The 13,320-nt window shown below is 72.0% G+C and overlaps 2 protein-coding genes across 4 annotated transcripts; both read right to left on the reverse strand.

The window, feature by feature from the left end:
* Window positions 1-680: 680 nt before the first annotated feature.
* ATG101 (autophagy related 101) lies at window positions 681-2,676 on the reverse strand. 2 transcript variants are annotated; one of them, XM_075134008.1, is made up of 3 exons: window positions 2,439-2,676; window positions 1,744-2,032; window positions 681-1,620 (listed from the first exon to the last, which is right to left on the reverse strand). In XM_075134008.1, exons 1-3 carry the CDS (start codon window positions 2,516-2,518, stop codon window positions 1,216-1,218), a joined length of 774 nt encoding a protein of 257 aa, XP_074990109.1. In that variant the 5' UTR covers window positions 2,519-2,676; the 3' UTR covers window positions 681-1,215. The 2 variants fall into 2 exon arrangements, with proteins under 2 accessions (XP_074990109.1, XP_074990110.1); XM_075134009.1 differs by having other exon boundaries at window positions 2,453-2,580.
* A 2,767-nt stretch (window positions 2,677-5,443) lies between these two features.
* On the reverse strand, window positions 5,444-10,679 carry NR4A1 (nuclear receptor subfamily 4 group A member 1). 2 transcript variants are annotated; one of them, XM_075133645.1, is made up of 7 exons: window positions 10,581-10,679; window positions 7,390-8,183; window positions 7,007-7,136; window positions 6,740-6,891; window positions 6,465-6,667; window positions 6,215-6,393; window positions 5,444-6,127 (listed from the first exon to the last, which is right to left on the reverse strand). In XM_075133645.1, exons 2-7 carry the CDS (start codon window positions 8,179-8,181, stop codon window positions 5,871-5,873), a joined length of 1,713 nt encoding a protein of 570 aa, XP_074989746.1. In that variant the 5' UTR covers window positions 8,182-8,183; window positions 10,581-10,679; the 3' UTR covers window positions 5,444-5,870. The 2 variants fall into 2 exon arrangements, with proteins under 2 accessions (XP_074989746.1, XP_074989747.1); XM_075133646.1 differs by having other exon boundaries at window positions 5,444-6,393; window positions 10,581-10,664.
* Between the last annotated feature and the right edge of the window lie 2,641 nt (window positions 10,680-13,320).

Genomic DNA, 13,320 nt, shown 5'->3' on the forward strand with positions numbered 1-13,320 from the left:
CTCGGGCCGGTCCCTACGCCCCCTCGGCGGCCCCCTCGGCCTCACGCGACGGCCGCCGCTCCCCCTGCGCCGGGGCTGCCGCCAGACTCTCCGCCTGCAGCAGCAGGTTGCAGCCGAGGAAGAAGATGGCGAAGGTGACGGCGAGGCAGAGCACCAGGACGACGGCGATTTGGGCGACCTCGGCCACCCGCGCACTCCCCCAGACACTGGCCTGCGCGCTGGCGTTCATCTCCTCCTCCTCCTCCTCTTCCTCCCAGGCGCGGAGTGCGGGTGCTCAAGGCGGCGGCGGGTCAGCGACAGACGGGGAGGGTTTAAGTGATGTCAGGGACCGTCTTAGCCGCCCCCGCGGCCCCCCTCACTCTGCTGAGAAGCTGGTGCCCGGCGGATGCCCCCCCCCCGGGCAGGGGAAGCGGCTCTGCCCCCCGCCTTGGCGCTGTGGAGGGGCGCGGAGTCCTGCACGGAAGGGGGATCGCCCCGTCCCCTCCCCTGGGTGCACCTGGGGGGCGGCTGGGGCTGCCCCACTCGGGGGTATCGCTCCCGGGGGGTGGGCAGCACTGATGTCACCCCACTGCCCACCCCTGCCTCTCCCCACTGCGGCCGGCGAGCCCCCCGGCACGGGGACGCGATGGGGTCCCCCTGCTTCCCTCCCATCAACAGCCCGGAGGTGACGAGACCCCATGTGAAAGGAGAAATACTTTATTTTTGCCCCAGAGGAGGCAGCGAGCTCGTCTCCGGGCCCTGCAGGGAAGCGGTCCCAGGGACGGGGGTGCCGCCGGGGGGGACACGCGGTGACGAGGGACGAGGCTGGTGCTGGCCGTGCCGTGCAGAGAGAGGTGGAGAGCGGCCGCGGACGGGGTTCGGACGCCATCCCGGCTCCGTACCGATCCCCAGCATCGCTCTGCCGGGCCACGAGCCCAGCGCCGAGCCAGAGCCAGTGCCGCACGCGCCGACCAGCAGCTCCCGCCCTGAGGACTCACCACCCCTCAGCCAAACTGGGAGCCACCGAGCCGGTTCTCCGGGATGGGCGAGTGCCTCACGGTGCAAACCAAACCAGCAGCAACCCCCAATTAAGGGCCAGGCCGAGTCCAGCTCCCCACAGAGGCTTTTTGGAGGTGGAGGGGAAGGATCCAAGCAGAGACGCTGTCCCAAAGAGCCAGGGGCTGTGCCGGAGAGGTGCCACCACATGGGGTGAACCTGCCTCGGTGGCACCCGGCCCTACAAAGCCAGCGTGTCCTTGATGAGCCGGCGCATGGTGGTGGTGACCGAGGTGCCCAGGGAGTCCGTGATCTGGTAGGAGATCTTGTACAGGTAGGGCTGCACGTCCTTCAGGCTGGTGTCGAAGACGTTGTCCACCTCCGACTGGGTGGGCATCTTGGGCAGGTACTCGTGGCGGTTCATCACCTCCACGATGTTGATGATCTTCTCGCAGAGCTTCTCGCCCACCTTCTCCCGGCAGATCTGCCGCTCCTGCTCGTTAGCCAGGTTCACCACGTTCACCTTGATGGTCCACAGCTCCCAGGGGATGCATTCGTCCGAGAAGGGCCAACGCGACTTCTTCTTCTGGTAGAACTCCAGGGAGATCTGCCCCATCCCGTCGCTCCCCGAGTTGCGAAGCGCGTCCTGCCGAGGGAACACGTGGCCCCGCTCAGGGGGGGCCAGGGACGGACCCTCCCCTCGCAGGCGAGGACACGGCACAGCCCGCAGGTTTTTAAGGTCCCGCCGGTTCCCCGTGGGGCTCCTTACCTTGAACTCCCCGACGGCCTTGCGGAGGGCTCGGTCGAGCTCCTCGGAGGAGACGCGGACATAGGCGAAGTCGATGAAGTCACAGTCCACGTCCTGGGTGCCCACGGTGCCGATGGAGTAGGTGCCTTCCTTCTTGTAGTGGAACTTGCCGGTGCTGCGGTGCAGCAGGACGGTGTGGAGCACCGCCAGCATGGCCTCCTCCACCTGCCGACCCTCCACCGACACCTCCAGCACCTCCGCTCGGCAATTCATGGCGGGGGTGGCTCCAGGGGGGGTGCGACGGTGGGTGCTGCAGGGTGTTGGGGGAGGGGGTTAGTTGTGCCCCTGCTTGGGCAACAGCCCCAGGTAACAGCTCCTCTACCAACCCCCTTACCCACCCCCTGGGGACCGTGGTGTCCCAGTGTGTGCCCTCCCCACCCCACAGGCACCCAGGCGTCCCGGTCTGGGCCTCCCCCAACCCCACAGGCACCCAGGCGTCCCGGTCTGGGCCCCCCTCAACCCCACAGGGGCCCAGGCGTCCCGGTCCGGGCCCCCCCAACACCCCTCAGGGATCCAGACGTCCCGGTCCAGGCCCCCCCATAACCCACTCCCGCCCGGAGGGCCCCGGCCCCCTTTAGCCCCCAGCCCCCCTCGCCCCCTGCCGGGGCCCCGGCCCCCCTCGCCCTCTCCGCGGCCCCGGCCCCCGCCGCACTCACCGCCCGGGACCGACCATCTGACCGCGGGGAGGAGGGAAGTGGAGCAGCCCATCTACGTAGGGGGGGTGGGGACACACCATCTACCGAAGTGGCGGCGCCTCCCGCCGTAGAAGACGTGTTTCCTCACTCTACGTCTCTTGTCGTTAACGCTGTGCCCCCCGATGCCGTTCCCGACCGCGGTGCGACCCCGGGGGCGGAATCGCCGTGCCCGTTCGACAGCTCGCCCCCCCCTCGCACCGCTGCCGTTTGGTTCGTTCCGGGAAGGGACACCACAGAGCTGGGCCTACCGCCGCGCAGAGCGGCTCACTTCCTCGGGTCTCTCCCGGACGCACAGCGCCCCCTGGGCTGGAGGCTCCGCGGCGGTACTGCAGCGGGGCTGGGGGTCCGGTGACCCCCGGTGACCCCGGTGACCCCCGCAGTGCCATGGCCCAGGACGGGGGACACGGCAACAGGGGGCAAGGAGAGAGCAGGGGGACGTACATGGGGACAGGGCCCACAGGACATGGGCAGGGGTCATGGGGGCCGCAGGGACATGGGGGACACCAATATGGGGCCATGGGGAAAGCAGGGACACAAGGACATGGGACCACAGGGCCATGGGGGACACGGGGACATAAGGAAAGGGGGGACATGGGGACATATGGACACGAGGGACGGGGGATAGGGGGACACAGGGGATACTGGAGACAGGACATGGGAGGTGGGGGACACAGGGACAGAGGGATGGATGGGCACGGGGACATGGGGGACACAGAGACAGGGGGGTGGATGGACATGGGGACATGGGGGACATGGGGGACACAGGGACAGGGGATGGATGGACACAGGGACATGGGGGACACAGGGACAGAGGGATGGATGGACACAGGGACATGGGGGACACAGGGACAGGGGGATGGATGGACACAGGGACATGGGGGACACAGGGGCATGGGGACATGGGGATTTGGGGCACTGGCCACCCACGCCACTGTGGGGACACGTGTCCTGGTGTCAATAGCAGGGAGGGCTGTGGCACGTCACCGGGCAGAGGGCCGGGCACACGCCGTGACACACCGGGGCTGGGGCAACCGGCATGGCCGGAGCCGGCCGCAGGGCTATTTTTACCTGGCCCTGCTGGCACCATCGTCCCCGTCCCTCCTGCAGCAGCCCCTGCTAAGGGGATGGGGACAGGGACAAAGCTGGGGACAGGGACAAGGTGGGCAGAAGCCAGCCCTGTGCCACGGGGAGGGGACAGGGACCCGCTGCACCACTCTGACCCAGCCGGTGGCCTCGGGGTGCCAAGGGCTGCCTTCCCTGGTGGCTTCGGGGTGTGGGTCGGCACCGCGACAGGCAGCTGCTGAGCGGTGGCACAGCACAGCATGGCATGGTGTGGCACTGCCATTCCTCCTCCATGGCACGGCACAGCATGGCATGGTGTGGCACCGCCATTCCTCTTCCATGGCACGGCACAGCATGGCATGGTGTGGCACCGCCATTCCTCCTCCATGGCACGGCACAGCATGGCATGGTGTGGCACCGCCATTCCTCCTCCGTGGCACGGCACAGCATGGCATGGTGTGGCACCGCCATTCCTCCTCCGTGGCACGGCACAGCATGGCATGGTGTGGCACCGCCATTCCTCCTCCGTGGCACGGCACAGCATGGCATGGTGTGGCACGGTATGGCATGGCACAGCCATTCCTGCCCAACGGCATGGCACGGCACGGCCATTCCTCCTCCGTGGCACGGCACGGCGTGGTTGCGCCTGCCCCACACTGGCGCAGAGCCGTGCCGTACCGAGCCGTGCCGGTAGCCCACCCCGTGCCCCCCGTCCCCGCTGCGCGAGGCTCTCCCGGCCCCCCGCGGGCCGACCCCCCGGCCGCGGCCCCGCCGTGCGTCAGCGCTCTCCCCGTGGCGGGGGCGGGGGGGGGACAGAGGGGCCCTTGTTGTGCGCGGTTGCGGGGCCCCCCCGGCCCAGCGCCTCAATGTGGCCCTTGTTCCGCGCCGGCCCTTGGTGTCCCCATTAACATTTGCTCCGGGGCCAGGCTGTCCCCAGCAGGAGGAAGGGGACAAGCCGGGGGACTTGTTGCCCCCCCAACACACCGGGACCCCCCACCCTGTCCCCAGCCCCCTGAGACCCCGGCTGGGATGGGGACCCCAAACGCCGTGTCCCCCCCCCCCCGCCAGGGCCGGCCCTGCCAATGGCCGCGTCCCCGGGGACACGGGGACCCGGTCACGCTTCCCGGTTATTTTGGGGGAGGATAAATCAGGCGGGTGACAGGTGCGGGACCGCGGCAGCCGCCGCCGCGGGGGTGAGTGACGGTTCAAGGGCAGCGGCGTGGGCAACGTGCGGCCCCGGCCCCGCGGCTGTCCCCAGCCCCGGCCCCCAGCCACCCCCCCCCGGCTGTCCCCAGCCCCGGTGCTCCGCCACCCCCCCCGCGGCTGTCCCCAGCCCCGGTGCTCAGCCACCCCCCCCAGGCTGTCCCCAGCCCCGGTGCTCAGCCACCCCCCCCCGGCTGTCCCCAGCCCCGGTGCTCCGCCACCCCCCCCAGGCTGTCCCCAGCCCCGGTGCTCCGCCACCCCCCCCCAGGCTGTCCCCAGCCCCGGTGCTCAGCCACCCCCCCCCAGGCTGTCCCCAGCCCCGGTGCTCAGCCACCCCCCCCCGCGGCTGTCCCCAGCCCCGGTGCTCAGCCACCCCCCCCCAGGCTGTCCCCAGCCCCGGTGCTCAGCCACCCCCCCCCGCGGCTGTCCCCAGCCCCGGTGCTCAGCCACCCCCCCCCGCGGCTGTCCCCAGCCCCGGTGCTCAGCCACCCCCCCCGCGGCTGTCCCCAGCCCCGGTGCTCAGCCACCCCCCCCCCGGCTGTCCCCAGCCCCGGTGCTCAGCCACCCCCCCCAGGCTGTCCCCAGCCCCGGTGCTCAGCCACCCCCCCCAGGCTGTCCCCAGCCCCGGTGCTCAGCCACCCCCCCCTTCCAAATCACCGCATATTAAATAGAGATGGTATTACCGGGGGGGAGGCGGGGGCTCTCAAGGTACGTACAAGTTTATATACAGAAAATGGCCAAAAGAGGGGGGGGAAAAAAAAAAAAAGAAAAAAAAAATATAAAGGGGAGGGGGACGAGGGTGGGGGGCTGGAGCCCCCTCCCCGCCCCCGCGCTCCCCGCTCTGTACAGGATCCGGCCGCTCGCTATTTACAACGGGGGCATTTTTACAGGGGAGAAGGGGAGCGCCGCGATGGCCCCCCCGCCGCGGGGGGGGAAAGGCACCGGGGCTGCTGTGCGTCTGCGCCCGGCGCCGTGAAGGCACATGGGGGGACCTGGGTGTCCCCGAGGGGACCCAGGCGTCCCTGGGGGTGATCCAGGGGTCCCCGGGGGGGGTCCTAGGCATCCCTGGGGGGTGTCCTAGGTGTCCCCGGGGGGGTCAGGGGCTGGCAGCAGCCCCTCGCCGGGGACTCAGAAGGGCAGCGTGTCCATGAAGATCTTGTCGACGATGGGCGGTGGTGGCACCAAGTCCTCCAGCTTCAGGTAGAAGATGCGCTGGAGGCCCTGGGTGCAGAGGCTGCGCAGCTCGGGCAGTTTGCCCAGCAGCTTGGAGAGGCAGCCGGGGCGGCCCGGCTCGGCCCCCGCCGCCGCCACGTGGTCCTTCAGGCAGCCCACGATGCGGTTCTGCAGCTCCTCCACCCGCTTCGGCTCCTTCAGCCCGTGGCGGTCTAGGTTGGGGACGGCCACGAGGTGTGAGGCCAGGGTGATGGCCGCAGGGTGGGGAAGGGGACAGCGGTGGGCGGGGGGGGTCTCACCTGTGATGATGACGAGGGCGGCGAGGCAGGAGAAGGAGGGGATGTCGACGCTCATGCGGTGCAGGCTCTGGGAGAACTCGAGGATGGCGTCGATCCACTCGCCGAAGCCCCGCACGCACTGCAGGCGGTGCAGCACCACCCCGTTGCAGAAGATGAGTTTCCCTTCCTCCGGCTTGGAGCTGCGGGCACAACCACGCGTCACCACCCCGCCACGGCCCCGGGCTCCCCGCCGCGCTGCGCCGGGGCTCACCGGTACGCCAGGCGGAGGATGAAGAGCTCGAGGAAGGCTGACTCCAGCAGCAGGTCCTGGTCCTCCTTGGGCAGCTCGGCGAAGCCCTGGATCTTCTCAGCCCACTTACGGATGACGTCCATGGAGCCGGTGAGCAGGTCGTAAAACTGCTGCACGTCCACCGAATCCTCCTTCTCGAACTGGCACGGTGCCGACTCCTGGAACTGCCGCGGGGACGGGGTCAGGATCCGGCCCTGGCGCAGCCCCGGGAGGGCGCGGGGTGGTACCGGCCCTACCTTGGAGTAGTCGAGCTTGGTGGCGCTGGGGACGGAGTCGATGTGCGCCCGCACCAGGGAGGTGATGAGGCTGACGGGGGATGCGTCCGGCAGCTGCTTGGGCTTGGAGGGCAGCCGGCCCCGCCGGCCCTTCAGGCTGTCGGTCCGGACCACTGCGGCGAGGGACATGCAATGAGCGCGTCTGTCCTCAGCGCAGCCAGGCGGCTGCGGAGCAGGACCCCCCCTGCTCCTGCTGGGACCCCCCACCCCGGGACGGGACCCCGGTACCTTCTTTGACCATGCCGACGGCCAGGCACTTCTGGAAGCGGCAGAACTGGCAGCGATTCCTCCGCCGCTTGTCCACGGGGCAGTCCTTGTTGGCCAGGCAGATGTACTTGGCGTTCTTCTGCACCGTGCGCTGCGGGCGGGGAAGGAGCGGCCCAAGCTCAGCCCGGGGCGCCGAGTCGCCGAACAAAAGCCCTTCTGTCCTCCCCTGCCTCCCGCTCCAGCCCGGCATCCGGCTCCGCATCCACGGGGAGGGCTCCCGGGGCCGCGCTCCCTGCCCTGCCCCTCCCCGGGGTGACCCGCAGCATCCTCCCGCAAAGCATTGTGGGAACATCCCGGCAGCGGGTTGGGGGGCGGCGCGGGGGGAGGGAGGGGGGTCCCCTTACCTTGAAGAAGCCCTTGCAGCCCTCGCAGGTCCGCACGCCGTAGTGCTGGCAGGAGGCGTTGTCCCCGCAGACGGCGCAGCGGCCCTCGCCCGCCCCGGGGCTGCGTGCCTTGGCGGGGGCCAGCGCCGGCCCCTCCAGCAGCGGCGAGGCGGGGGCCAGCCCGGCGAAGCCCCCGGGGGAGCCCTGGGCCAGGGCGAAGGCGTCCGTGTCCAGCAGCCGCGGGTCCAGGCGGGGCGAGGGACCCGGCTGCCCCTTCAACGTCCCGGGGGACCCGCCGGGGCTGGGTGCCGGGGGGCCGAAGGCGAAGAAGGGGGGCTGCGACCCACCGCCCTTGGCCGGCTCAGCCCAGGGCCGCCCGCCCTCGTAGTTCGGTGGGGGCGAGTACGCCCCGAAGGAGCCCTCCCAGCCCGGAGCCTGCGGCAGTTGGAAGCCCGGCGTGGCGGGCGAGGGGACGGAGCAGGGGCTGCCGTAACAGTCCGAGCCGCTGGAGGAGAGGGTCTCATCCGGCTGCCCGCCGAAGGCGCCGGGGTAGCAGCCGTACACCTGGAAGTCCTCCAGCTTGAAGGCGGCGGTGGGCTGGCTGCCGGCCGGCAGCTGGTAGAGGAAGGCGTCGAACTCGCCGGCGTAGCCCTCCATGAAGGTGCTGAAGCTGGGCAGGGCGGGGGCGGCCACCAGGTCCGCTCCGGCCACCTCCATGGGGAAGCGGCCACCCTCGGGGCTGAGCAGCTCGGCCGGGCAGCGCTCGCAGGGGCCGGTGCCCGCCGTGCCGTACTGCGCCTGGATGCAGGGCATCTCTGCGGGGAGAACGGGGCGTCAGCGCGGACCCCCGCCGCCGCGCCCACTCCCCGCGGCCCCTCCGTCCCGGGTGGAGGATGGAGACGGGGCGAGAGCCGCAGGGGCTTCCCCGGGATTCCCCTCGCAGGCAGCCGGGGCCGGAGCCGGACCCCCGGAGCCGCTGGCTGCCCGGTAACGGCCGCTGCTGTCCCCGGGAAAGGTCACGCCGCAGCCAATGGGCGCAAAGGACATTCCCCAAAACGCTGGCTTAGCAAAGCCACCGAAAGGGAAGGAGGGAGGAATGCGGCCGGCGGATTCCCGAGTCCCGGGCTGGCCGGGGGAAGCCGGAGCCGAGACTGAACCAAGGCTCGAGGGTCCGATTCCCCCCCCCCACCCGTTTCGGAGCCTATTGGAAAAGCAAACGCAGCCAAACCCGCCGGCTGCAGGGGGGAGAGGAGCCCACCCCCCCGTCCCTGCAGTCCCCCGGCACTGCGGCACGGATCCGGCCCGGCGTAAGACATAACAGGAGTCCCAGGTCCTGCTGAAAGCCAAGCCAGGAGTGACCCTGATGGCAAGACGATAATGTAATTCATCTCGCAGACCTTTAAAGGTCACGCTGCGCCTGGCCCCCGGCCGCCGCAGCCCCGGCACGGCACCGCTGCCAGCTCACCCGCCATCCCCCGGCTTCCCCCAGCCAAGTCCGGGCAGCTTTCGCCGGTGCCCAGAAAGCCGATACCTGCCCGGGGAGCCGGGTTTAAAAATACCCAGCACGGGGTGGCACTGGCCCCCAGCCCACTCCCGGTGCCCCGGTGGGGTTTGCGCCCGTCTGCTGGGGACCAGAGCTGTGCCGGGCTCCGGCGGTGGGTTCAGAGGGGACGGTCACTCCCCGGCTGCCTCCTGTCCCCGCACATGGCGGGGGGCACAAGGCCGTGCTGGGGACATGGCAGCGGGGGAGACCGGCTCTGCCGGTGGCAGCTTTCCTCGCCTCCATGCAAATCCCGGCTGCAAATCACCGGCCCGGCCATGCAAAGCCTCGACCCTCCCTGCGGTCCCGGCGCAGCGTTTGCCTGGCAGCAGCGGGCAGCACCCGGCATGGTCGCCGCTTCCTTATTCAAATGGTTTTGCCCTCACCCGCTCGCTGGCAGCATTTGGGGTCCCCCCTGCCATGAACCCCCCTCCAGGGGACCGGGCACAAATTCCCGCAGCAGCCCCCGCGCTGCCCACGGCCCGGGCACTAATTGCAGATTCCTCATTTGGGAGTGCAGGCAGCTGCCCGTGCCCAGGCCTGGAGGCCGCTGCCCGCGGGGGCTGGTGGCAGCCCCTGGCACCGGGCCCTGGGCCGCGGGCGGGCGAGAGCAGCCGGCAGCACCGGGGCGGGGGGGGGTAACGCTGCCCTCCTCCCTGCCGGCACCTGCTGCCTTGCCTTGCCAAAACGCAGCCGCTGCCAGGCCTCAGTGGGCAGTGGGGGGCTTGCCTGCCTGGCAGTGCCCCCGGTGCTGCCCACACCGCAATGTCCCCGGTGCTGCCTGCACGGTGCTGCCTGCACGGTGCTGCCTGCTCTGGCTCCGCAACCGCTCTGCTCGGGGCGATGCCCGGTTTGGGGGTGGCTCTGCCCCCCAAAACTCCCGGGGCTCTCCCTGGCTGCAGCCAGACCCCGTGGGAAGTCCCGGGAACGGGGATCAGGCCCGGTCCCAGCCCGGTAGCCCGGCACGGCTGGGGGCAACCCCGAGAAACGGCTCCCGGTCCTGCACGGCTCCTCCCGGAGCCCGGCGTCGGGCTCTTCCCGGGACCTCCAGGACCGGGACTCCTCGCTCTGTCCAGTGCGCCTCCCCCCTGGCTCTCCCCGGTGCTCCCGGGTACCCCCGAGGGCCAGCCCCGCACGGTGCACACTGTCCGGTCCCTTCCATCGGGACCCCCGACTCTCCCTGGTGTCACCGGGACGCCTACCGCTCTGAGCCCCCGGTGCTACCGGGACACCCGACCCGGCTCCCCCCGGAGACCTCCGATTCTCCCCGGTGGCACCGGGACGCCCGACCCCATGCACTTTGCAGGACGCCCACCGCTTTGAGCCCCCGGTGCTACCGGGACACCCGACCCGGCTCTCCCCGGAGACCTCCGACTCTCCTCGGTGGCACCGGGGGCAGCCGGGGCTCGCGTGTCCGAAGGACACGCGACTCCTGGCGATCCCCGGTGCCACCGGGACGCCCACCGCTCTGAGCCCTCCCCGGTGCTACCGGGACACCCGGCACGGCTCCAATCTCGGAGACCCCCGACTCTTCCCGGTGGCACCGCGACACCCGACCCCGTCTCTCCCCCCGGTGCCACCCGGTGCATCTCCCGGTGCGCGCACCCCCCGGTCCCCGGTACCCCCGGGACGTCCCGCCCCCGGTGCCCCCCCGCCTGGTCCCCGCCCGTACCCGGGTGCCGGCGCGGCGGCGCTCCGGTTCCCGCTCCGCTGCCGCCGCCGCCGCTGCGCGGGCTCCGCCGGGCTCCGGCCCCGCCACTACTTTCTCTTAAGCGCTCGGTGACGCGCGGGGCGGCGCGCGGGCCCGTGACGCACGGCGGCGCCGTAGAAGGCGCGGGGGGGGCGGTTCCGGCGGGGGCGCGGCCGTGACGCACGCGGGGTTCCATTGACGCAACCGCGGCGCCCGCGCTAAAAATACCCGCGCGGCCCCGGCTAAAAATAGCGCGGGCGCCCCCCGCCCCCCCCCCCGGGGCTCCCGGGGCCGCCGATGGGGGGGGGGACGGGGGGGAGGGAGGCCCCGGGGCCGGCACCGGGACGAGCGGCGAGCCGGGACGGACAGGGGCGGCAGCAGGGGCCGTATCCCCGGTGCCCCCATCCTCGGTGCCCCTTGGGTGCTGCTATCTCCGGTGCCCCTTCCGTGCCGGTATCCCCGGTGCCGGTATCTCCGGTGTCCCCTTGCTGCTGGTACCCCAGTGCTGGCATCCCCCGGTACCCCCTTAGTGCCGGTATCTCCGGTGCCGATATTCCCGGCGCCCCGTCCGTGCCCCCATCCCCGGTACCCCCATCCCCGGTGCCCTCTCGGTGCGCGTATCTCCGGTGCCCCATCCCCGGAGCCCCCATCCCCGGAGCCCCCTCGGTGCTGGCAACCCCGGAGCCCTCATCCCCGGTGCCCTCTGGGTGCCGCTATCCCCGGTGCCGGTATCCCCGGTGCTCTCCCGTATCCCCGGTGCCGCTATGCCCAGTGCCCATCTGAGCCGGTATCTTCGGTGCTCAGCGTCCCCGGTGCCGGTACCCCCGGTCTCCTCCTGCTCGCTGCCCGGGGAGGCTGATCCCGGGAGGGGGGGGGACGCGGGACGCCCGCGCCCCCCCCGCCCCGGTCCCCGCGGGAAGACCCTGGCCGGGGCGATGGAAAGAGCGGCGGCTGCTGGCGGGCGCCCAGCGCCGGGAACACCGCCCGCGGGCTGGAAAGATGAGCTCAGCCCGAGCGGGGCCGGGCCGGGCCGGCGGGAGGGCGAGGGACGGGCGGGGAGGAGCCCGGCAGCCCCCCCGGTACCCCCCGGTACCTCCTGCCGGGGGCAAACTGGGAATCTTGGGGGACCCGGCCTGCCGTGCCCGGTCCCCTCTCCCCTGTCCGGCAGCCCGGGCAATGTCCCCCACCCCTGTTAGTGTCACCTCCGTTAGTGCCATCAGCAATGCCAGCCTTCGGCAATGCCCCCCCGTTAGTGCCACCCCCGTTAGTGCCACCAGAAATGCCCCCCCAGCTAGTGCTACCCCCATTAGTGCCACCAGCAATGCCCCCCCGATAGTGCCACCCCCGGTAGTGTCACCCCGGCAATGCCCCCCCGTTAGTGCCACCCCCGTTAGTGCCACCCCAGCAATGTCACCCCGTTAGTGCCACCCCCGTTAGTGCCACCCCAGCAATGCCCCCCCGTTAGTGCCACCCCCGGTAGTGTCACCCCGGCAATGCCCCCCCGTTAGAGCCACCCCGGTAATGTCCCCCCCGTTAGTGCCACCCCCGTTAGTGCCACCCCAGCAATGTCACCCCCGTTAATGCCACCCCCGTAAGTGCCCCCCCAGCAATGCCCCCCGCAGCGGCAGGGCCCCCGCCTGGGGAGCGGAGCCGCCCTCGGGCCGGTGCCGCCGTGCCCCGGGAGCCGCAGCCCGCGCCGGGGGGCGCGTGTACGGCACCGGCCCATCCCCGGGGCGTCGGGGCGGCACGGCGGGGCCCGGGCCCGGGGAGGAGCTGCCGGGACCCTGCCCGGCTTCACGGGACCCCCCCCGGCCCCCCGAGGAGCGGCGAGGGGGGAAGCCCGGCACCGGAGGGGACCGGGGGGGCACTGCCCCGGGAGCCCGGGCGGACTCGGGGGTACCGGAGGTGACGGCTCGGGGCCGGGCGCCGCCGCCGCCTCCTCCCGCCGCCCGTTACCTCGCTCCGGCCCCGGCCCCGCGCGCCGCCCGCCCCAGGCGGGGGCCCCGTGACGTCACACCTGGCCGCTGACGTCCCCGGGATCCCGCGGCATCACAGGGGCCGCCCCCGCGGGGATCCCCCGGGCTCGGCCGGGACCTGCCGGGGTCCTCGCACCCCGCGAGCGGCACGGCCGGTACCCGGACTCGGCCCGGGGCTGCAGCCGGTGCAAACCGGGAGGCAGAGCCGGTGCCAGCCCGGGGGCGTGTCCGGGAGCCCCCCGGTGCAGGGTCAGACCGGGGGTCCTGGAGCTGTCGAGGGTCCGGGAGCCATTGGGGGGGGGTCCCGGAGCCACCGGGATGGCTGAGCATGGCCGGTCGCAGCCCCCTCGCACCCCTCGCTCGGTGGCCGAGCCGGTGGCGGCGCTGCCGGCGGCAGGAGGGTGACGCCGGCGGCCCCCGCACCCGGGATTAGCTGTACCCCGGGAGAGGCCGCGGGGCCCGGTCGGCTCCGGGGGAGGAAACCCGAGCCCGGTCACCCCGGCAAGGCCATGGGGGTGCGCAAGGGGAGCCCCGGCTCGCACCGGCCCAGGGGTGCCAGATCTGCCCCAACACCCCATTGAGGACATGGGGACACGGTGGCCACCAGCCGGCCCTTCCTGCTGCCCCCAGGACCTGTGTGGTTGGGGCTGGCTGGGTGCTGGGGGACTGCAGGGTGCCCACAGGCCAGGTGGGTGTCGGGGGATTGCAGGGTGCCCACGGGCCAGGTGGGTGTCGGGGGATTGCAG

The sequence above is a fragment of the Calonectris borealis genome, chromosome 30, assembly GCF_964195595.1.
Source record: "Calonectris borealis chromosome 30, bCalBor7.hap1.2, whole genome shotgun sequence".
Classification (NCBI taxonomy): Eukaryota; Metazoa; Chordata; class Aves; order Procellariiformes; family Procellariidae; genus Calonectris; species Calonectris borealis.